The sequence below is a fragment of the Vicugna pacos genome, chromosome 3 (genome assembly GCF_048564905.1).
Source record: "Vicugna pacos chromosome 3, VicPac4, whole genome shotgun sequence".
In the NCBI taxonomy this organism is placed as follows: Eukaryota; Metazoa; Chordata; class Mammalia; order Artiodactyla; family Camelidae; genus Vicugna; species Vicugna pacos.
Window position 1 is genome coordinate 41,146,143 of NC_132989.1, and position 24,779 is coordinate 41,170,921.

At 37.1% G+C, this 24,779-nt stretch overlaps 2 protein-coding genes across 4 annotated transcripts in view; one reads left to right on the plus strand and one right to left on the minus strand.

Moving 5' to 3' along the window:
* The window catches only part of AP3S1 (adaptor related protein complex 3 subunit sigma 1), a 64,522-nt gene extending 53,224 nt beyond the window's left edge, over nucleotides 1-11,298 (minus strand). Inside the window, exon 1 of one of the 2 annotated variants that reach the window (XR_012070729.1) lies at nucleotides 11,070-11,275. Coding sequence is in view for 1 of the 2 variants with exons in the window: in XM_031673147.2 (XP_031529007.1) it covers nucleotides 11,070-11,138 (69 nt within the window). In the remaining variant the exon portion in view is untranslated. Of the gene's footprint in view, nucleotides 1-11,069 lie in introns of both variants that reach the window. The other variant, XM_031673147.2, reaches the window with a different exon arrangement.
* A 56-nt stretch (nucleotides 11,299-11,354) lies between these two features.
* Nucleotides 11,355-23,534, plus strand: ATG12 (autophagy related 12). 2 transcript variants are annotated; one of them, XM_006203954.4, is made up of 4 exons: nucleotides 11,387-11,779; nucleotides 14,951-15,087; nucleotides 21,114-21,176; nucleotides 21,847-23,534. In XM_006203954.4, exons 1-4 carry the CDS (start codon nucleotides 11,617-11,619, stop codon nucleotides 21,904-21,906), a joined length of 423 nt encoding a protein of 140 aa, XP_006204016.2. In that variant the 5' UTR covers nucleotides 11,387-11,616; the 3' UTR covers nucleotides 21,907-23,534. The 2 variants fall into 2 exon arrangements, with proteins under 2 accessions (XP_031529010.2, XP_006204016.2); XM_031673150.2 differs by lacking the exons at nucleotides 14,951-15,087; nucleotides 21,847-23,534 and having other exon boundaries at nucleotides 11,355-11,779; nucleotides 21,114-21,175.
* The last annotated feature ends 1,245 nt before the right edge of the window (nucleotides 23,535-24,779 follow it).

Here is a 24,779-nt window from a genome sequence, read left to right on the forward strand (position 1 = left end):
CTATAGGCAGTCAAGGTGAAGTTCTAAGACTCTTTTCAGAGACACAAGGTCTGAAAAAATCTACCTCGCATGTCTTTTCTCAAGAAGTTATGGAGGATATGCTCCACCATGGTAAGATAACAAACCAAGAAATCAAAGGGGATCACAAATTGGAGGAACAAGCAAAAGGAATACATAAGATAACAAAGATCCTAGTATGACTGCCATAAAACAGGTCCAGATTGGCCTTAGTCAAAGGATTATGGGAGGGATTTCTTCAAGAACATGAAATTGAGAGATGTACATAACTGAGACAATTGGCAAAGATATGAATTAGTGATAAGCAAATAGAAAACCAGACCAAAGGAAAAGGTGATTGTATCTCCGAGGAAAATGCAATGTCAGGAAGGGAAAAACTAAGCACAGTTTACAAGGTGGCTTGGCTGAGGACAGCGTTTACACAGGAAATTAATGTAAAAACCAAATACTGATCTAACCAAAATTATGAAATAACTATGAGAAGACTGGAAGGACACAGATGTTGGGCGAGATGGGTAGAAAAAGAGCTAAATAATATTTTTCAATAGCAGAAGTCAACAGATCATGCCTACAAGTGAAAAATCAGGCAGCAAAGTAAGCATGTTATTTAGAGACATGTACATAGACACTGAGTAATCAGCTAAAAGTACTTACTGGAAAGAGGGAAATGACAGCATGGTATTTTTCAAAATAAACTTTATAGAACTATTACATTATTTAACCTATGTTTACATATAATTTGGATAAGCAAACTAAAATAAAGAAGGCAGGGAGGAGAATATAGAATCTACAACCAGATTACATGGATTTATTCCTGAATATGGTCTTTATTAACTGTATGACTTTGAGCAAGTTACTTAACTTCTCTGTGACTGAGTTTTTCACGTTTGTAACAAGAAAAAATAGCAGTACTACTTCATAGAGTCATTGTGAGGACTGAATTAATGTACATAAAGCTCTTAAAATAATAGCTAGCCCATAATAAGCATGGATTAACATTGATTTATTTTAAAATATCTATCTCTGGGCCTTGTCATCATCTGTTAAATAAGCTCGAAAATACTAACGATAGTATAAAGGTCCTACAGGAGTTTTCTCTTAAGGAAAGTTATCTTCTTGCATTATATTATTGTTTATAAACAAATAGCAAGTTAAATATGCTAAACCTTAATTATGTTTCACTATTTAAATAGTGAAAAGGATTTCTCATATGAACATCAAGATTACCACTTGGAATCGTCTTTCTTAAAATGCTAAGCAATACTCAACTAAGAAAATCAATACTGGAAAGAATGTCTTGAAATTTTAATAAAACAATCAAAGTCTAAGTTAAGATTAAACAAATCAGGTCTCTGCTGACATAAAACAATTTCCCTTTCTTTAAAGATCAATTTAATTTAACAGCTTTCATAAAGCCTGGAGCTTGCTTCAGGCTGATCAGATTTCTTGCTTTAGGTTCATAGCAGAAGTCAAAAGAGATTCATTTCTGTTGGTCATCACAACTCCCAGATTACATCAGTCTAAAGACAACTAGAGTTACATAAAGGCAACAACTTAAATTATTTTAAATATTTTTAATGCATTAACAAAAAATTGAAGTTTTAAAATTCAGCATCCCACTGATAAAACTTTATCTTTTCCTATGTTCCTTTCTTGGTCCTATGTATAGATCATAAAAGGGAACTCCAAACCCCAAACTTCCCTTTAATCAAAGAGTAAATAGGTCATTTCCCTCATCCCTCCCTCCCACACATACTCAAAGAAGAACGTTCTTCTTAAAATGCATTCAATCATTCTACTGAAAATTAGAATATCGAGGATTAACAAGATGAAAGAGTAACAGGCTTTTTTGCCAAAGAGCTTAAAACAAGAAATAAAATGAATATAACTATTTAACATTTTAATTTAGTGTTCTGTATCTTGCCTTTTTTATATTTCAAAAAAGAAACAGATGTCTTTTTAAAAAGAAGACAACCCCTGATATAAGAACAGAACAAATAACGTAAGAAGTCAAGGGGAACACATGATTTTCAGCAGCAAGATTATCACCTTCAAAGAAAAGAGAAAGATATCTAGGAAAGGCTTTAAAGAATAGGTATAATTCAGAACTGCAGAAAAGAGGAAATGTTAAGTTGTATGATATTGGGGGTAGAAGGAAAAGTTTGGGCCAAAGCATGGAATCAAGAAAGCAAAGAACATATATGAGGAATAATAATTAGTTCATTTTTCATAAAAATGCAAAAGGAAGAGAAGATTTTGTCTTCTTCCTAAACGGAAGAGAAGTCTGAAGACTAAGCCTCAGAGTACTCCAACACTTAGGAATCATAAAAAAGAGAAGGCATCAGCAAAGAAAATTCAGTTAGCATATTTTTTTGCCAGACTGCTCCCAAGGAGGAAGTCTGGCTGGAGAATTGGTATACGTGAGAAGGCTTCACTTTAGCCCAAGTGTGTAAAGAACAAGCAGTCAAGATGAGTCTATCCTTAAATCCCAAAAAACAAGGAGGGAAGAGGGCACCTACAACAGAAATTAACACTTGCCCAGATACTTCATTAAATTTCTTTAGAGAAGAACTCTCTGGTTTTTTCCGTCACAATGCATAAAAATGCATTAAACCTGCTTAAGCACAAGAAGGATAGCACTCAGTAAAAGAAAGCTATTATTATGACTCTAAAACTAACATCTACTATACTAAGATGTTTCCCACTTTCAGTGGCAAAAACTCTATTACTTACGTAAGTAACAAATAGCTGAGAAGGTGATAGACTGGGTTTGAAATGTTTAATGAGAGAGCCTGAACCACGGTGGAAGCTGAAAGGTCTGAGAACTCAAAAACAAGGAAAATTGGGGAGAAAAGTTGGAGTAAGGTACCTAGACAGTTCAATGAGAAAAGAATAGCCTTTTCCACAAATGGTGTTGGGAAAACTGGATAGCCACATACAAAAAAAGTAACATTTGATCCTTACCACACACTATATATAAAACTAACTCAAAATGGATCATAAACCTAAGTGTAAGAAAACTACAAAACTCTTGAAGGAAATATAGGTACTAATCTATATGACCTTGGATTGGACAAAGCTTTCTTAGATACAGCACCAAAAACACAAGCAAAGAAAAAAAAAACCAGATAAATTGGACAACATCAAAATTAAAAATCTTTGTGCTGCAAATGGTATCAGCAGGGAAGTGAAAACAACCAGAATTGGAAAAAATATTTATAAATCATACATCTGATAAGGGGCTTTTATCCAGAGTATATAAAGGATTCTTACAAACTTAATAATAAAAAGACATATAACCTAACTTAAAAATGGGCAAAGAATTTGAATAGACTTCTCTCCAAAGATATGTAAATAGCCAATAAGCACATGAAAAGATGCTCAAAGTCACTGTCATTAGGAAAATACAAATCAAAATCACAATGAGATACCATTTGACATCCACCAGGATGGCTAGAATCAAAAAATAATAATAAAATAATGAGTTAATGAGGAAATAATTAACCTTCACACATTGCTGACAGAAATGTAAAATGGAACAGACAATCTGGAAAACAGTCTGGCAGCTCTTTCAACAATTAATAAACATAGTTACCATATGACCTAGCAATTCTACTCCTAGATATATACCCAAGAGATATGAAAACATACGTCCACACAAAAATTTGTATGTAAATGGTCACAGCAGCATTACTCACAGAAGCCAAACAGTAGAAGTAATCCAAACATCCATCAACTGATTAAGGGATAAACAAATGTGGTATATCTATACAATGGAATATTATTTGATCATAAAAAGGAATGCAAGGAATGGTATCAAATGCATCAAAGGACACTATCCTTTGAAAAAGGATACCATTCCTTGGGTGAAAAAGCAACCCATAGTTTGGGAGAAAATATATATATATACCTGGGAAGAGACTGATATTCAGAAAGTATAAATAACTCCTACAATTCAAAAAAAAAAAGCCAGGTTATGAAATGGGCAAAAGACTTAAATAGATATTTACCTGAAGTAGATATACAAATGATCAGTAAGCACATGAAAAGATGCTCAACATCACTAATTAGTCAGGAAATGTATTCAACCTTGAAAAGGAAGGAAATTTTGACATGCTACAGCATGGGTAAACCTTTGAAGATTTTATGCTAAGTGAAATAAGCCAGTCATAAGAGGACAAACATAGTATGATCTCTCTTTCACAAGATTCCTAGAGTAGTCAAATTCATAGAGACATAAAGTAGAATGATGGCTGCCAGTGGTTGGGAGAAGGGGAGAATGGAGAATCAGCATTTACCAGTGTATAAAGTTTCATTTGGGGAAGATAAAAAATTATTAAAATGGATGGTAGCAAAGGTTATACATCACTGCAAATTTACTTAATGCCACAGAACTATATACTTAAACTGGTAAATTAAATGTTACATATGTTTTACCCCCATCAAATTATTTTATAACAATCCCACTAAGATATATCAATGACAGGAAATGGCAGAATTATATGTGGGGTGGGGCAAACTGGCAATCTTCCCCCACTTAATTAGACAGCGCACAGTAATCAAAACAATTCAATGGATCTGACACACTGATAAAGACCCCTTTTCTCCTGGGTAACAAAGAGAACAAATGACTGACAGCTAGCGATTCTAGAATTACAAGGCTTCAAACAAGACAGGAAAGATGTAAATGCTTCTCCACACAATAAAACAGGTGGTCTAGCGGGATTCACATAAACTTTGCTCATCTATAATTAAGGCTGTGAGATGTCTGAGAAAAATAAATGCTTTTCTTCCTGTGTCGTATCACTTCACAGGTTCCTTAGGAAATGGAACCAGCTTGATCACTGGTCTCATTTGTATAGAGGCTGCACAGAACTGGAGCACTCACTTTTACCATCATTCACTGGGTTAGCTCTCCTACCTCTCCACACCAGGTAGAGAAGAAAATAACTGAACAACGGACAGCATCACTGCCTCTACTGCAGAGTCCAGAGGCATTGTTCAACTGTGCAAACTACAGAAGGATTCAAGGAGAAATACCATTTCTTATGGAAAGCACATTAGGGATTATGTCATTGGATTGAAAGATCTGAAGAGACTGTATGATCTGGAATACAGGCGTGATCTGTCCCTGTCTTTCTCTCTGACTTTATCTCTTGCCCTCTTACCTGTGATCACTCAGCTTGCCTTCTTGCTATTCCTCAACACAAATTTTGGTCCCATTTGAGGGATCCTGTAACTCTTTCTCCCTGAAACATTCTTTCCTCAGCTGTTCTCAAACACTCCCTCACCTCACTCAGTTCTCTTCGCAAATGTCAGGTCTTTAAAGACGCTTTTCTTGATGATCTTTAATATAGCCTCTCCCCCCACCCCATTCTTTATGCTCTTACACCATTTCATTTTTCTTTACAGACTAATCACAGTTTTACATAATTTGTTTATTGTCTATTTCCTATCACTAGAATGTAAACTCACAGGGGAGGAAGGACATCTGTCTTACTCATTACAGTATCACCAGTGCTGAGAAAAGGGGCATACAAACAACAAATAAGTATCTTTTGAGGGAATATGGGCAGGAAAAGAGAGAAAGGAGAGTTTAATGGTCCAAAAGGCCACTCCTACCCTCAAAGAGCAAAGTCTAAGCATACCTCTCCTTGGAGTCTTAAGAACTTGACACCTGGTAGCTAGAATGTTGACCTTCAACTCCTCCTACACTGCAATACTCTTCTGAATGTGAGAGGTTTACACAGCAAGAGGCTGGAAGGGGACTGGCTCCTCTAGGAGATCTGTAACTCAGAATCACCTTGGCATAGCAGCAGCAGTGAAGAAATCCACAACCCAAAAAGTACAAAGACACTTCCGAGCGCTAAATAATGAATTCTTTGACTTTATAATAAAAATCAGCAATGATTTCCCTTCGTGATCACAAAAGGGAAGGGCCCTGATACACTCAAGTTACTTATGTAAGTTCAGTTTTGGGGGAAGACACACAGAGAAAAAATATATGCCAATTATTAAAGTGCAGTTAACATACATTATCGTATTTTTAAACATTTAACAAAATAACAGCCAGATATTCACGTATTTGATTATCTTAAAGCCACAAATGTTCGATAAATTCACCAACAGGTTCAATGCACTCTTTGTGATATTATGTCTAAAAGGTATATATACTCTTCATCAGGGTATTCTGAAAGAAAAAAAATATAGAGAGGAAATATACTAAATATTAATAGTTATCTGTGGATGGTGAGATCAAGGATGGCCTTATTGATCTTAATACTTAAATATTTCCCATGTAATCACAATAAAGAAATACATTTAAAAATGAAAATAATAAATAATTTAACAATCACCTTTACTAAAGAAACAATACAGCTACCCTGTACAACACTTTACTGCTTTGAAAGGCAGAAGAATGACCTAAAACATTGCCCTATTTATCACTTTTTTCCCAAAATACTTTATTTCTACTTTATTCAATTTTCAACAGGTTTATTAATCTTAATTTTTTAAAAGCAAGTCTTCAAGCATACTACATACAAACATTATGATCATATTAGGGTTTGAATTTTTCAATGATCCTTTGATATAAAGATATCCTGAACTAAGATCTTTTGTGGCACATGGTCAGAACCACATATTATCAAGAACCATTCCTGATACTAACAACCTTAGAAGCAATCTAAAATTATAGAGAAGTAAAAATACTTATTCAAAAGAAAATAACATGGGCTAATAAAGAGGGAATAGCGGACACCTGTTTGCCTAAACACTCCTCTTTTCCACCTTTCCAAGAGAATATCGATTTTCTTCATGTTTCCACCCTCATTCTCAGCTCCAAGGGTGTATCCTGATTAGCACAAGCTGTCACTGGTCTTGGATAGAATTAACTAGACTGAAGGGAAAGATATAGTCCAGGACTGCAGGAACAGACTACTTTCACTTGTGGATTTTACTGATCACCACTGATTTCAAGGAGAAAATCAGCTTTTGGATGTCAACTTTGTGAAGAGCAAAGCAGAGAAAGAGAAAGAAATTGGCTCTATGACCAAGATACTGATTTGCTGAATCAAATAATTTTGGAATCTCCTAGTCTGCACCTCCTAACATGTATGCTAACAAAGCTCTTCTTAAGCAAATTGGAGTCAGGTTACATAAGACCCAATTTACATAGGCAAAAGCATCCTAACTCATATGGAAGGAAAACAATTCATTTGGAATCATCTTCTTAACAAAACAGCTCAAACACTATGCGCTAATATGTGTTAACACCTTAATACTTAGAACTGATGACAACTACATCTTGATCATAAAAATAAGTTTATCCCATATGCCACACTGTCTTAATAGTTGCTAAAAAAAGACATCAGTAAATATAAATGCATCTCAAGGATTTTTTTAAAAGAAACAGTTATTCCTACTTGTCCTTTATATTTTTTATGTAAACAAATTCAAATAAAAGGAAAGAACAATCTGAGCATTCTGTTTAGGGCTTGTATTTGGATGACAAACAACTTAATCAGATACAGTTTATAAAAATATTGAGGCAACTCATGTACAAAACAGTTTGAAAACGTTTCTGTTTGTACTTTGTGTGTGCACACTTAATACATAAACAATTTTTATATCTGTAGATACAACTAAGACAATGCATATGAAAGAAAAATATTTTTACTTTATTAAAGTGATTCACCAATGGATATTCCACGGTACATTAACTACCCTCAAAGGGTTTTTTTCTTTTTTGACTGCTATGTAAAAATATATCTTGTTTATGAAATATATACGTCATTAGTCATTCACAGTAATATATACATTTCTCCAGGAAAATATTAAAAGACGAAAGTTTATTGTTGCCACATCGCTGTGGCTAAACATCAATTAAAGAAATAAACCAAGAAAAACATTTGAACTTCTGTAGTCACAGCAAAAGGATACAGAAGGCAAAATAAAGTGGATGCATCTGGAGTACCCCAGCCACACCTCTAGATACCCCTTAATAAATTAAACTCAAAACTGTCACTATTATTGGATATATACTTCTTAAAGACTTCTTTCAACTTAAAACAGAAACAGTGGTAGTAACAGCTATTCCCCTATTACTTCTGTCCTAAAGGCATGGATTCTTAAAACCTCTAGTTAATAAAGGACTAAATTTCAAGACTTAGAAGGAAACTTAGGAAGGCATGTCTAATGCGAACTCCATCTCAAGCTAGGAGATTCTAATGAATGAATTTAGCAAAGATTTATGGAGTTCTCTATATTCAAGGCTCAATGTTGATTGCTGACGGTAACACAAATATATCTAAAATCTGATATCTTCTTTTGAAGAATCTATAGGATGCCCCAAGGAATTATGGGCTGTGAAACAGAATACTGTACCATAATAATGCTAAAAACAAAATCCTAAGAACCAAGAGGAGTTTTTAGGCAAGATAAAAGGCTTCAAAGAATGCTCAAGTGATGTCTGAGTTAAGCCTAGAATTTGGCCATTTGGCAATGGAAGGGAAGGACATTCCCGGCAATGAGATAAGAATAAACTGATGGCCTATACATACAGACCTCATTTCCAACTACCCTTTCCTCACAGCGTCTGCTCTGGCCATGCCAGTCTTCTTGGTGTTCTTCTAATAGGGCAGGTTCTTCAAACAGGCATTCTCTCCTCAGGGCCTTTGCATCTGCTGCTCCCTGGGCCTGGAATGATCTTCCCCCAGTTATCTACAAGGATGGCTTTCTCACTTCCTTCAAGCTTTTGCTCAAATGTCACCTTCTCAGTGAAAATGTACCTGACCATACTATTTTAAACTGTCACCGTTGTCCTCCCTATCACTCTTCCCTGCTTTATTTTTCCCACAGCACTTACTACTATCTGGCATAGTATACATTCTGCTTATTAGCTCTGTCTATCCCCCTGCTGAAAGAGCAGAAGTTATCTGTTCCTTCATCTCCAAATTGTTAAACACTGCACATGGTAGGCATGAAATCAGTATTTGTCAACAAAATGACTGATGGAATAAAGAAATGAAAAAGATTTCTGCCCTCAAACAGATTATGATCTATCAGAGGAAGCAAATTATAAATTATCTTAAATTATTCCTGAATGACAAAAATAAACACATAGCTGGCAAAACTCAATTTATAAAAGACTAGTAATGCAGAAACAGTTCCTGGCATCCCCACTTCCACATGTTCAGTGACCACTAGATTCTTCTTTTTATTACAACTCTCTCTGCCCCTGTGACACTGTCATTTAGCAGTGGCCAAAAATGACACCAGAGCTGCCACTGCTGCAAGAACTGTCTCCTCCCACATTCACCTTCACTGCTGCCTACCCAGTAAAGGTAAAAGATATTTCTGCTCCCATTGTTGGACAAGAAAAAGATGTATTTCTGGATTTCCAAATTCAATACATCTTTCTGTACATGATTAAATTCTGCCCTACAGGAGTGGTTAACACTGACATTATGGATTAGCCATGAAATCTACTGTTTTGAATACTGCTTAATTATTTAGTGTAGATATGGAAAAACATTTTAAAATTCTGTTTCACAACTGGAACATATCAGTTTCACATTGCAAATGGATGGCACAGGCAAAATGGCAAAGAGAACGATTCCTTCAGTAAAGGTTAGTACTATATTTTAGCCAAATGATTAACAATGCAAAGTTAAGGGCATTTTTTTCACTCAGAAGGATCAAGAAGGATTTTATCCTGGATTAAAGAATAGTGTAGAATTCTTAGAGTATTAGGATTTAAATTATACTATACTCAAACTAGGCAAGAGTAGTAGAAAATATTCTTTATTGCCAGCAAAAGCAAAACTACTTAAGGAAATGAGGAATGAACTTAAGATTTCTCACTTCAGCTAACACCCACAGACTGCATTATCGTTTTAGGTAAAGTGACATTTTCACATTTAATTTCTAATGGCAGGAATGATTTCCATCTGCGATTTAGCTGCATAGAAGTGGTAGCCTTGGCACAATTTCAATATTTAATTGAAAGTTCATTTTTGGCTCTAAGCAAAATGCCTCAACACTACACAACAGTTATACCTCTACATTAATCCTATCACTGAGAGCCTAATTTTGTGTTTTACCTAGTGGAGAATTTCGCCCTCTGATAGGCACAACTGCCTATTACCTTCCCGCAATCGTTGACAAATTACTTATCTTTACTACGTTAAAGCCTCCTGCACTTTTTCAACAATATTAACACGTCTAAAAGAGTTTTACAAATATTACTCTTCTTCATAAGGAGAAAAACTACAAATTGGGGCAAATTCCCTTACGCAGAAAAATGCCAACTTTGAGTACAAAATCACAATTCTAATCGGTCAACTACAAATGTTGCCATTTATTGCAGGAGTAAATAAATTGCAGCACTGGGGGAAAGCCACATAAAAAACGTTGGGTCCTCAATCATCTTTTTCTTTAATAAGGAGACACCGGAAAGTCACCGTGGGCAGTCGATCACGTCTGGCAACAACCTACAGGAGAGACCGTACAGAGCGTGCAGTCCTCCCAACGCAGGAAGCCCAAGTTCCTGCGCGAGGACAGGATTACGGCGGAAAACAGCAGCCCATCTGTCCACGGGAGGAGAGAAAGAAGTCCACCAGGAAAGGCTGGGAGTCGGGGAGGTGGGGCTGCGAAACCAACGGGCTCCGCGCTGCCTCCCTCGGCGTCTAACAGGAGCCGCGGGCAGCAGGAAGGCGAGGGTGCCGGGTGGGCTCGCGGGCGCAGGTGGGCTGCGGCTGCCCGACCGGCTTCGGCCCGACAACGCGAAGTCTCCAGGGCCTCGCCCGCGCAGCCGGGAAACAACCCAGCCCACAGACGGGCGAAGGAGCCGCCCGGGGAGAGCCACGTCGGAGGATGGGAGTGCCGCGGGAGGTGGGCACCGCGCTCACACCCAGCCGGAGGCTGACAGCCGGGAGCGCGAGGCGGCCGGGGCGCGAGAAGGGCCGCGGCGCGCCTGAGGGGGTCGCCCTGAGGGCGCCGCCGGCCGCCGACTCCCCCCTCACCCGGATCGGCGGCGGCGGGGTACTCACGTAGGGCTGGTAGAACTTGGAGAGCCGCGGTTTCCCGTGGTTGTTAAAGATGAGGATCGCCTTGATCATGGCTGAGCCGGGCCGACCGGGTGGGAGCTGGGGGCCAGGGCGGGGGCGGGCGCGCGAGCCTCGCCTCAGGATCTCGCCGGCGATCCTTCCCCACCCGCCCCCTCCCGCACACGCGCGCGCGCGCGCCCCTGTGCTGCGGGGCGGGGCTGGGGTGGGGCGGGGCCTGGGCGGGGTCGGCGCGGAGGGAAGCGGAAACTGCTCCAGGCCGGAGCGCGAAGTAGAGGGGCGCCTGCGCACTCGTCAGCTCGCTGGGACGGTGCCCACCCACCTTTTCCGGGGACTTGCTGGGGGAGATAGCAGTAGCGCTATCCACGACAGAGGGATTGCAACAGGTTGGACGCGGAGGACCAACCTGCAATTCCGACTTTGAGCTTCCCCTCACCAACTCCGGCGCCTCCCTAGCGACGCTCCCCGGCGCAAAGCCCGCCCACTGCACACGCGGAGCCACCACTTCCGCCCTCACTTCCCTCAGAGCAAGATGGCAGAGGACCCGGAGTCTTCTCTGCAGCTCCCTCCCTCAAGTGCTGCTGAAGGCGAAGGTCCTACGGAGGGCTCCCCAGAGACGGTCACTCCGGAGCCCCCTTCTTCCGCTGCAGTCTCCCCGGGTACAGAGGAACCTGTCGGTGACACCAAGAAAAAAAGTAATTTTCGGAGCACTTTCACCCTGGGCAGAGGCGGGAGGTTTAGATTGTGTTCGACTAGGGATGGCGGCTAATAAAGAAGCAAATTTTGAGGAGGGTTGGTTCCAGACCCGGTTTTTGACAAGTCAGGGGAGAGGAAGTGTACTTTTCGTCTTTTAGGACGTTTGAGTTGACTGCGTCTCAAGGTGCTCGGTGCTTGGGTGCCGCAGCGTTTATTACGCTGTACTCGCATCTTTGAGTTGGCCGGAGTGCGAGCTCTTTGAAGGTGGGAGCTCAGTGGGATCTCTGTACTTCCAGGTACTTAACGCGGGACCCAATTATTTGAATAGTGATTTTAGGTGATAGAGAAGATCGGTAGCAAATCTGAATTAGAATCCACACCTTCCCACTAGGTTGCTGTTTTCTGTACCATTTGCGTGTGAATTCACACCTTGGACCAAAAAAAAACGGGTTCTACCCAGAATGAAGAATGCTAAGGGGAAACCGAAGGCATAGACATCGCCTTTTTTTTTTTTAAACGCTGTTTTGGAACCTTTGTAAGTGAATCATTTCTCTGCTTGAACTAGCTGTCTTCAGCCCTTTATTGCTGAAGAATTAGTTCACTATTGTGAAATATAGAAGTTACTAAGTGGCGCACTCTATGTAGAGTTACCTATGAGAAAAGCAGGAAATGAACGTCTGTTGGAAGAGATTGACCCTGGGCCTCAGACAGGTTTTCTCAGTCCAGAGTCTTAAAGTGTAGGTATGGCATGTTCTCAGAGATCTCGGGGCCTTTCATCCAATTTCACTTTCTGCTGCTTTGGAGGATAATTGTCTTTCCCAGCACTGTCCTCCTTTTAAGTCAGACTGCATCTACATTTGAGGGATGTCTGTTCAGTCACTTCCACGTGATACACCAGTAGAGAAACAAAAACCTGCGATTATTTCTGTAAGTAACTACTAGTATCCGTCTTCAGATGAATCCCATGAGTTTTACAGATTTTTGTTCCCTCTTTTCCTTCAGGTTTACTGTAAGCAGGAACAGACTTTCAAAGGGTTTGTTTTAATATCTAGCAGTCTCAGTCAACAGCTTAGGACATACTTGACCCTGAAGATTGCTGTGTAAAACAGTGACTATAAAGTAATGGCCCTTAACCCAGATATGGCCTGAGGTGTTACTATGGCATGTTTTCTTTGGTCTGCACAATTTATGTTTTTAAACCATCACTTAAAAATCAAAATTTCATTTTCTGACTTCTGTGAGCATTTGAGTTAGCCTTTCTGGTATAAAGCTTACTTTCTGGCTTTTGAATTTCTATCCTGAATTTGTCTTCCTTTTTTGAGAACCTCTTCTGATGAAAAAAGCTTAAATATTTCATATGCTCCACGTTTGATTTAATCTACAGGTTACTGAGGCAGACCGAGGTTGTTGGCCCTGAAAGCACTTTTGGATTATCTGGGAGAGCTTTTGAATATACCAATGCCAAGGCCCTACTTTCAGAAGATTCTGATTTAATTGATGTAGATACCTGTATTCTTGTAAATGTTCCCCCAGTTAAGTCTAATGTGTAGCTAGGGTGAGAACTACCAGCAAAGCACCTTTAGAATTGTTTTTGAAAGTACAGCTATAATTATAAATAATTAAAATAAATATTTTTACTTCTCCAGCATCTTGCCCCCCTGCCCCTTCTTCAGAATTACAACTCTATTTTCTTCTCCACTTTCTTGGAATGCCCAATTGCAGTTGACTGATAGCCCTAGGGGTTTGAGGGAGCAGGAAAGGGGAGGTATGGAAGGTGAGTTAACCAGAATCCCCTTAGGTATCTCTCAATTCATCTCTTTCCCTTAGGTTACTTAGGGTGGAATTACTAAATGGAAGAAGGAAGATAAACTGTGCATTATGTTTTAGATGCCTTCAATCCATGGGTAAACTTGAGTATGATCTCAGTAACCTCATTGGGTCCCAATTTTTAAAACAAAAGAATGGGACAAAAGGATGTAATAGAATAGAGTTGACTTGAGGGGGCAGCAGAGCATTATTTTGCTTTCAGTGTTGCTTTTGATGGCGGAAACTTTTTTTTTTTTAATAAGCAAAGTAACTTCAGGAGATAGATTCATAGTCGTCGTGTTTGCATCTTTTTATTTTGAGTTGTTAAAACCTTTGATTTTTCTGAAACTTTTCTCGACCCTAATTGTATTTTCTTTTTAATAATTTTTATTGTTTTCCTTTATTAAAAAGTTATAGAAAACTTGGTGGTTACGAAAAGTACAAACAAAATCAAATAATAATCACTCATAATGTCACTACTGAGAAATAGCATTTTGGTATATATTCTACATTTATGTGAATATGTGTTTGTGATGATTCTAATGAAATTAAGTTATATTTAGTGCCTTTAATAACTTTTGCATACTGATAAATATGCTTTTATTATATGTTTCTTTAATGGCAACTTAATAATCTTAAGGTTTAATAAGTTATGAGCTGATCCTGTTCTAAACACTACATGTATTTATTTAATCTTCATAACAATTTTATGAGGTAGGTCCTATTATCCATAATATACAAATGGAAAAACTGTTGCAAAGAGAGATTAAAGAGCTTATCTAGATATACATGTATATACCTAGCAAATGGCAGGGCCAGGATTTTGAACCCCGGGAGTTTAGAGTGTGTACTCTTTACTGCAGTATATAAATCCTATCGTAGAGTGTAATATCCTTTAACCAGTTCACTCTAAATATTTTCATTGGATATTTAGGTTTATCAGGGTTTTTTCCTTAAAAATAAATGTTTTGATGAACGTGAAATCCTTTGAATCTTTTTGTATCTCATGTTTATCAACTCAGGCATACCTCCAATATCAGAAATACATAAACTGTATATTGATTAATGGTTTAAGTTTTCTGTAAAGTTTTTTATATCACAGTCTTTTTAAATGTTTCAGTGTAATTGTCTGTACAGTTGACCCATAAACAACATAGTTTTTAACTAAGCAGGTCCACTTACACTTGGATTTTTTTCGATAAACACATGCTAGAATACCACGTAATCCACTGTTGGTTGGATTCATGGCTGCAGAACTGCAGGCTGACTGAAGTTATAGGTGGATTTTTGACTGCATGAGGGTTGATAACCTTAACTTCTGTTTTGATCAGGATCATGTTTTTTTTTTTTTTTTCCTTTTGCAGTTGACATCCTGCTAAAGGCTGTGGGAGACACTCCTATAATGAAAACAAAGAAGTGGGCTGTAGAGCGAACCCGAACCATCCAAGGACTCATTGACTTCATCAAAAAGTTCCTTAAACTTGTGGCTTCAGAACAGCTGGTATGAAAGCAGTAGTGATCATTGCCCTACAAAAATTCACATGCATTCATTTCTCAGTGTCTGAGGGAATTGATTTCCAGGACTATACTCTGCAGATGCTCAGGTTCCTTATACAAAATGCAGTATTTATGTATAATCTGTTCACATCCTCCCGTATACCTTAAATCATCTCTAGATCACTTATGATACCTAATACGGTATAAGTGCTACATCAGTAGTTGCGGGTGCATGGCAAATTAGTTTTGCTTTTTGGAACTCTCTGGAAAATTTTTCCCCAAGTATTTTCCATTGCATTTGGATGAATCTGAGGGAGGGTGCATAACCCATGGATACAGAGGGCAAACTGTAGTCCCTAGGCAACAATGAATAACTGTTGTATATAGAAATACACATGGAGCCACACATGTTAACTTCAGTAATGTCCTGTTATTTCTTTTGTTAGTGGAATCTCTGTGCTTTATTGAAGGATTCTCTGGGGAACCCTGGAATGAAATGAATATTAGATTTGCTTTTACAACGTGAACTGACTTTTTCTTTTAATCTACTGTATTGGTCATTCTCCTCAAAAAGTCAATGCCCATGTAGAAAGATCTAGCATAGAACATTGGTACAGAAAGTTTTGGGGTTTTCTTTCTTTGTTTTGTTATCTGAAATGCTTCCTTCTCATCGTTCCCGAGGTGAGCAATAAACCTTTGCCATGTGTTGTGGAAGAACTAAGATATACAGTTGACCCTTGAACAACATGAGTTTGAATTGTGCCAGTCCACTTACACTTGATCTTCTTCAATAAATACATACTGCAGTACTATAAAGTCTGCACGTGATTGAATCTGCCCTGTATACACAGATTTTTGACTGTGCAGATGGTGGACCCCATGCCCCTCATTGTTCAGGGGTCAGCTGTGCTTATTTCATATCAAGGTACATGTTAAGCATTTCATGGTGGGGTGTAAGGATTAATACTTTAAATGCCACTGGCTTTTAACTTGGTATTTGATTACAGACATTAAAATTTATACATACATTTGACATTTTGTCACATGTTAATAGACACCTTTATCTTCAAACCACGATCTTTGTCAGTATTAACATAATATATGAGTGGATAGGTAATTGAAGAATCACTAAGTATTTCTTAAATACAGTTATGTTTAAGCATGGGAGGGGTGTGGTTGCTTCTGAACACAGGAGTGAGAACTGGTAAAATGAACTGATTATTTATTAAAGCATGAAGTGTTGGAATTTATTTCTTTTTGCCAATGAAGAGAAAGACAGTACTCTGATCTGAGAGTTTGGCAGTAAGTGGCTCTCACAAAAGGGTCATAGGTGCAAAAGTAAGTGCAAGATAGGTTAATCACTAGAACTTATTTGAGGCAAGGATAGCAGGGAGCCAGAGATTCCTCCAAAAGAAGCTGTAAGGGGAAAGTGCTGGGGATATTGAAGTTTTACAGGTGAACATCTCCCTTTGTGATCCCTCATAGTGGATCAACAGAGAAAATCATCTGTTTTATGAGTGCTGTATAGGATTTAATTAAATATCAGAGTTGGGCAAGAAGATTATTATGACATCCACTTGAATATGGTAGCTAAAACCTCAGGAGCAGAGTCCAAGTCTAAATGGAAAAGTAAGGGGAATGAGGACATACACTTAAGAGAAACGAGCAGACATTGAATCTCTACTAAGGGTAGAGCATGAAGAGTTGGAGAGGTAGGAAACCAGAGGACCACCAAATAATTAAAACATTACTTTTAGAACTTTGTTGATAGAAGAAAAGATCAAACAACATTATATTCCGTGTTAGAGTTTTGGCATTTTGCATGGCCTATATTCAGTGATCTGAAAGGACTTGATTGATGTCAATATCTATTAGGTTGAACAATATAAATTGCCGTCAGTTAATCATTTTAACCTGTAAAAATAGCAATTTCATATGGTCCAATCTTAAACCTTTTTAGTGAATCTGAGTATCCCTTCCCATTTAAGCAATAGGAAACATAAACAAAGTAGTCTTTTAGTCACTTTTCTAGATTAAACTAGAACTCACCTTCTGACTTAATAGAGCTTTGCCCCACATTATTTGCACATATGATTGTCGAAAGAAAAAATCAACAGTAGGGATTCTAGGAAGATAGCAGTGGTGTCAGAGGCATGGTTAAAATTCTAATTCCCACGAAAACATAGTCAACTAGGTAGCAAAACCAAAAACCCATGATCAGTGGATGACAAAGTATCCTCATGAACCCTGAGATGCAAGTTGGTTGGGGATGATCCACCACCAACCACAGAATCTGTGTGGTATCAGCAAATATGCTGAAAAAAGCAAGCAGTAGGATTGGCGTCTGACAGCACTGAGACAGGGAGAACCTGAAAATAGCTAACAGCTGTTTACTGGAAAGTGCAGTGGGCCAATTTAAGAATAGTAGCTGAAACTGAAAGGATTTGTTTCTCCCCTGTAGAAGCGATTACAGTATATCTGCACTAGGATAGCCCCTGAGAGATCTCAAAACAGACTTAGTTAGACTCCCTTCCAAGACAAGATCCTACACTGAGGAGGAACTTCTGGAATTGAAACACATTTAAGCAGGGCAGGAGTGTGAGAGAGGAAGGAAAGAGAAGGACCAGATAAAAGTGGAGGGGAACCTGGAAAGCTCAGAAAGCAGGCCTCCATACTGTTCAACACTATACAAAAAACTACAGAGAGGGAGCTCTGTGGACTTAGAACAATGACAGTAACCCCCCATTTTTCTAAAAGTTGAATAAATGAATTTCATGTAAAAATAAGCAACAGAGAAGTGTCAAGATCAAATCCTGTACAATGTTTATAAGGAAAAGTAAACCAATAACATCCCTAAAGACAATGAAAGCCTGCCAGAAAAATGTGCCTACTAGACAGGTCAATAACTGTAACTTACGATGCCAACCAGATGTTAAAAGACATAAGAAAAATGATACAAGACTTGAAGGGATCATGTCAGCTGACTTGTAGCAACTTGGATGGACCTGGAGAGCATTATGCTAAGTGAAATAAGTCAGAGAAAAACATACTGTATGACATCACTTATGTGTGGAATCTAAAAATACAAAAAAGTAGCGAATATAACAAAAAAAAGCAGACTCACAGCTATAGAGAGCAAACTAGTGGTTACCATTGTGGGTTAGGGTGAGAGGTGCAGACTTCTGAATGTAAGACAGGCTCAAGGATGTATTGTACAACACGGGGAATATAGCCAATATTTTGTAATAACTAAATGGAAAGTAACCTATAAAAATTGTATAAATTTGGTTCAATCTGTGGATGCACAACCATGAATATTGAGGACCGACTGTAAAGTTATTGGCGGATTTTCAGCTGTGAGGAGGATGGGCACTTCAGCCCCTGCATTATTCAAGAATCAACTGTACATATTGTCCAGAATTTTATTAAAATATACAAATTCCCAAAACTGTGATATTATTTAAAAAATAAGTATTTGATGTTATTTTATCGGTGTTTACTTTATCAATTGTTTACTTTCAGACCTTGCAGTCTGAAAGCAGAGCAAACTTCAAAACCTTTAAGAAAAAACTTTTTTTAATTTTCAAAAAAAATTTTTTAAATAAAAAACTTTAACCTTCCCAGCTTTTGGTTGTGAAGGCCCTAGTGGAGGAAAGCAACAATTTGAAAGAAAAATGACAAATATTGCATATAGAAAAAAGGAGAGTGAACTTACAGATAATGGAGTCCCTGAAGAAGAAAACCAAAGCAAAGGAACAAAAATACTTAGCACTATAATTCAAGGGAAATTTCTTTAAAAAGATTTGAAACCACGTATTGAAAAAATACACCAAGATCCTAAGAATACTAATTCATCATAACACCAGGACATTCTGGTAAAATTACTGGGTAAGCAATAAAAAGAAAAAACCCTTTTCACATCTGGGAAGGTGACATGGCCTAGGAAATTAGGTTACCACCAAACTGTGGCAGCAAAGATACAAAATAAGAGTGAGATAAGGATTTTTATACATAACAAAACTGACTTTTTATTCAAGGTACAAACTGTTAACAATGTGTAAGAACTCAGAGAATGCTGTTCCCACGAACCGTTCTTGAGGAATCTACCAGAGAAAGAGCTTTATAACAACCAAGATAACTAAAGAGACATTGATATAAAGAATCATTACTCTTTAAAACAAAAATTTTATCCTCTCAAATTCTAGCATTTAGCAAAAGATTGCATCTTGAAATTTTTACCTCCATGAAACTTCCATTTAGATTAGCTTAATTGCTTTTTTTTTTTGTTAAAGTCACTGTCACTTGACTCTTGTTATTTTGAATTCCTGTAGTTTTCTACCACATCTGCTCTACTGTTCCTTCAGCCATTGTAACATCTTACTTTTGTTCCTTTTGCTTACAAAGCCCTAATTACTACTCTCTTCACCTTTTTAAGTCCTAATTTATTCCCGTCTTTCCTTACAGAAAGCCTTCCCTGACCAAAAAAGACTAGGCTAAAATAATGCTAGAACTCTATACTACACACCTTGTCAGATGCATTTTTTCCATCTATATTCTAAACTATTTGTGTGTGTCTGCCTCTCCAATAGATTGAAAACTCATTGAGGGGAAACGTCATCTTAATCTTCATTGTTCCACACACTGTACAGTTCCTAGAACATGATAGACACTCAGGGAATGTTTGCTGAAATAAACTAAATTGTTGTCCAGAGCTTTTCGCCTAATTTAAAATGTACCAAAGAGTAAAATCTGTGTTCACTCATAGTTAAACTACCAGGAACCAAACACAAATTATTATATCTGTATCACAGGGAATTTCACATTAAAATGCACACTGATTTCTGTTAAATTTCTGAAATTATATTAGAACCTTACTCAGCCTTTACAATGAACTGATATTTAAGCATGAACTATTTTTAAATAATAAGTATAACGTCTGTTGAGTACATGCTAAGCACTGATACTAGATGTATACTATCTCATTCTATTTCCCAGGAGCTCCAAGAAGTATAGGTACTGTTACCATATTTACAAACAGTTTGGGGAAAGTTTTTTGTATTCAGAGCCAGAATTAAAACCTAGATCTGTCTCAGTAGAGCCCCTGGTCTTAATTACCACACTGTATTACCTGAAGGAAAAATGTAAGTGATACTCTCGTTACAGCTGGTGACCCAAGTAGTGTCTTTCAACCAACTATTTAAATGTGTATTTTATATATATATATATTTTAAGGACCATGTTAAGCCCAGGAAATTTTAGTCTCAGAATTTGATTATAGATGAAGGAAAATGTTACCTACAAATAATGTTTTGTTTTCTAAAAAGAAAACTATCAAAAGGCACTTTGACATTGATCTTTTGTTTCAGTGTTTTCAGGAATGTTTTAAGTACTGGAAATGTTTTAGTAAAAACAGACTAAAGTGAAACATTGAACAATGAATCCTTTAAAGGACAAGGTTGTAAGGACATTTGGTTTCAATTGTGTTAGGACATGTTTTTCTACTTCATTTGGCTGCATGTGACATTACAGTAGTTGCATTCATCCTGAAGTTCACTACCTTAAAGAGTTTTCAGAAGTGGTAATGGTAAAAAAAAAAAAAAAAAAGCCATTTGTGTCATTTACTCAAGAAAAATGCACAAACAGCCTCTATTAGATTTCTTGATTTTGGACTGTGTGTAAAATTTTGTTAGGAGAAATTCTGTCTTTATGAGTAAGTAAGCAAATTGTTATTTTTAATAATGTAATTTCTTGGATAACCTTCAAAAGCTGTTTGTAAAAACAATAAAAGTTTCTTAGTTATAAAAGGTTGGGAACAAAAGTTCTGTTATTCCTCCAGAGGAAAGGCATGCTCTTCATAAAGATCTCACTAGTTGACTAATTTATGAGAATTAGAAAGAAAGTTAGGGAAGCTTTCTTCAATTCTGAAGACAAGGAATTTGAAATAGCTGGCTGATTGGGACCCAGAAAAAAGGCAGATTAATCTGGATACCATTAAAAATGAATCACCATAAGTTTTCTTCTTTCTTGCAGTTTATTTATGTGAATCAGTCCTTTGCCCCCTCCCCAGACCAGGAAGTTGGAACCCTTTATGAGGTAAAACATTACTGCTTTATTTTTGTAATGGAATATGCACACCTGTGTATAGTATGATCATTAAAATTAATTCATACCATTTTAAGAGATGATAAGCCAACCTTACTTGTCTAAAAAGAAACAAAGAGATTGCTTTCTTGTTCTTAGTTACATCTCTAACACCTTGAACATAGTTGGAACTCAGTAAATTATACAGTGATTGAAGAATTAAGGATTGAGTAACACAAGCAGAAGATGACTATGAAATATGCCCAGGAAATAAAGTCTCCTCTTTTTTTACCTACATTTAGTTTCTTCTACATTGTATAATCAGTAATCCAGATCTCCTTCCATGAAATTGAAAAGAGGACTGTGAAAGAATGGCTTTATGTGTAAGAATGACTAGCAGCACTACAGAAAATAGTACATACATTATAGTCAGATGTAGAGAAGGGTTAAGATTAAAATATGTATGTCTGTCCATGCCTACAGTGCTTAAAGGACAAGTTATATGAAACATTTCTGATTACTGATATGTGTCCGATAGCAGCTAGCATCTGTTGAAAGAAATAGCCCTATAGATAATTTACATGTACATGTATGAGGATATTTATGATGTAACTTTTTTTCGTAGTTTCATCTAAGAATGACAAAAATTGAGTTTAATTTATTGGCTTTTTTCTTTTTCCAGTGTTTTGGCAGTGATGGTAAACTGGTCCTGCATTACTGCAAATCTCAGGCATGGGGATGAACTACAGAGGGAAGATCTTGCTAACTTAAAATGAATCTTCACAAAGGAAACAGCCCTGAAAGGCTTTGATCTTGTAGCAGGAGACTTATGGATATGTTCTATTCAGCATGTATCTACTATGACCCATGTTTATACATTTAAAAAATCCACAGAGTAGATGGACTCACAAAAAGTGATTTGTATTAATATACAAATCATTGTAAAAGATTGATATTACAGTATACCATTACTATAGCTATTGCTCTAGGGCTGCCTCCAGCATATTGACAAGGAGACTAAAATTATGTAAACCTGCTTTTGTACCCCTTCTCAAAATGACTGAAATTCTTTACTTGTAGAATTAGCATGGTGCTGTTTTTCCCCCCACTATAAAAGTCAATTTACTAAAGGATTCTTATTGGGTGTATTCAGGGAAGTTCAGTTTGAAGTATGGGATATGCCTTTTCTCAGTTACATTTATATCCGATGTTATCTTGTGAAACAAATATCCAGCATAGTCCAGTAGAGGGCAACCCAGCTGGCAGAAAGAGGCAGTTTGGTTTTACGTCTTTGCCAGAAAGTAATAGCTATTCCTGCTAATTTCTAGGAAATACCTAGCCAGAAGAGCTCACGTGTTGACACACTGGAAGACTGCATTGGAGAAAATGCGTGGTCTAGGTTTCATATTTTTGTTGGGAAATAAGGAATTTTACAAATTCTGGACAAACGAGTCACCTAGCTCTTTCAGTCCTATCATTTAATGATTCTTGAGTCCCAGTGGTTCTAACTGCGGTGGTATTCTCTCTCTTATTTTTACAGTGTCAGAAGCAATCGATAAGTAAACCTGGCAGCATCTTTGAGTTTTTAATAATGTATTTTCCAACTTGAAAATGCTCAAAAATAACTGGAAAATAGCTAGATTTTATGTGTATTTCATGCCATGACTGAAAGTACCATTTTTACTGATGCTATTAAACTGATATTTGCTTGAAGTGAGGTTTAACTTTTTTTCTTCATTCTGTATACTTGTAATGCAGCATTTAAAAAAAAAAGCATTCCAGTAAATTGAATGGAATGTTCAAATAGAATCTAAGGTATGTACAAGAATTCTGTGTGTATTTTCAAAGCTAATGAGAATGTTATGACTTTTTCAAAGGACTTTGAACTATATACTTATGTCCTTTAAGTCCAAGAATGTACTTTGTCGTTAATGATCTGCCATGCATTTGCATTAGGGGATGCTAAGGAACAGTTCCATTTAAGGTGATGAAATCACTGTTTCTCATTTCTGCCCAAGAACAAATTCTGTCTTATAAGATGAGGTAAGAAATTGGTACATATATTGAAAGCTGGAAAGTATTACTTTCAAGTCAAATAAGTTGGATGTGGAAAAGATCTGTTCTCTAGTTTTGTGCTCTTAGAATTTACTGAAAGATACAAATATATTTATCTATATGCATATATATTTAACAAATAACAAATGTGTTTAACCTATGCATAGTTTATGTTTGCTGCTAAGGTTTCAACTGGTAGAATATTTACTTATCTCAACAATCAAAACTACTTGAGTTTGAATTTGTGTGATCAACTTAATTGTTCTTTTTTTATCTAAATGATTTATTAATGTATTAAATTTGAGGTTAGTTAAATATGTATATTTTGTTTTCTTCCCTCATAACGTTTAAGAATACCTAGGGCTTTACACTTTTTCAAACCATATTTACATTATTGTCTTTTAACCCTTACCCAAAGAATTAATCATTCTGTGCTAACTTTGCAACATTTACTCATAAGCCTGGATCCCATAAGTTACTGGGTGACTAGAACCTAAAATACAATTCACGAAATATTTTTGCAGATGTCTGGTTTAAAATGTCTTAATTGTAATTGAGCTTGGGGGGAAACTGAAACCCTCAAGTTATATTTTAAGTTTTCCATGTTTGTGAGAAAATCGAGGTCTACTGTGTCATGCTTTATCTCAGCATGGAAAGATGACCTGTGGTATACAGGGTGTATATAAGAATATTGTGCTTCCATCTTTGAAGCTACCTATGCCAAGGGTTTCACAATGAGTTCTCCCTGTTTAGGGGATAAGGTAAGCTAACATTGTTTATCTATAATCAAAGTAATACTGAATACTCCCTGGTATCTATGATTTTCTAGAAGTTCTAACCCTGAAGAGACCTTAAATATCATCTACACTGATAAGAGTAGAAAACTCAGAGAGGTGCATTTTTAGATTCTATAGCATTAGTCAGCAAGTTTAGTTGTGTGTAACCCAAAGCAGGAAATCGCAGTATTCCGGGGTATGAAAATGAAAGTCACCTTTTATATAGCTTCTGCTTCATTTCCCAAGGATTATAATATATTTAGTAAGCTTCTGGAACTAAGAGAATTCAGCTACAGACCACATAATAGAAGGAAAGTATTCAGAAAACTGTTCAGCAGTTTTAGTCTTACACATACTACTTTCCTGCAAAATTGTTCAACCCACACTGGATTATTCACTCTTCCCTGGACATGCCTTGTGTTTTTTTGTTTCCTATGTCTATTCATGCAGTTCACTTCTGGAAATGTACTTAAACCTCCACCCCTTCAAGTGCTACCTCTCTGCCTAATGCAGATTTTAACTTCCTTAAGGCTTATCTGAATTGCTCAAGGAGGAGGTACTCTCTTCCTCGTAAGAACATAGCAGTTACCACTGTTAACAGCAGTTACTGCACTTGCTACCTTATAAGCATGACCAACACCCTTTCATCATTGTAATGTCCCTGACAATAGGACGTTTGGGTTTTTTTTTATTTGGTGCCCACATGCATAGTACTTTTTACATTTCCTTACACTCATACATAATCAGTAATTCATTATATACTGTGTTTATGAAATTACCTGTG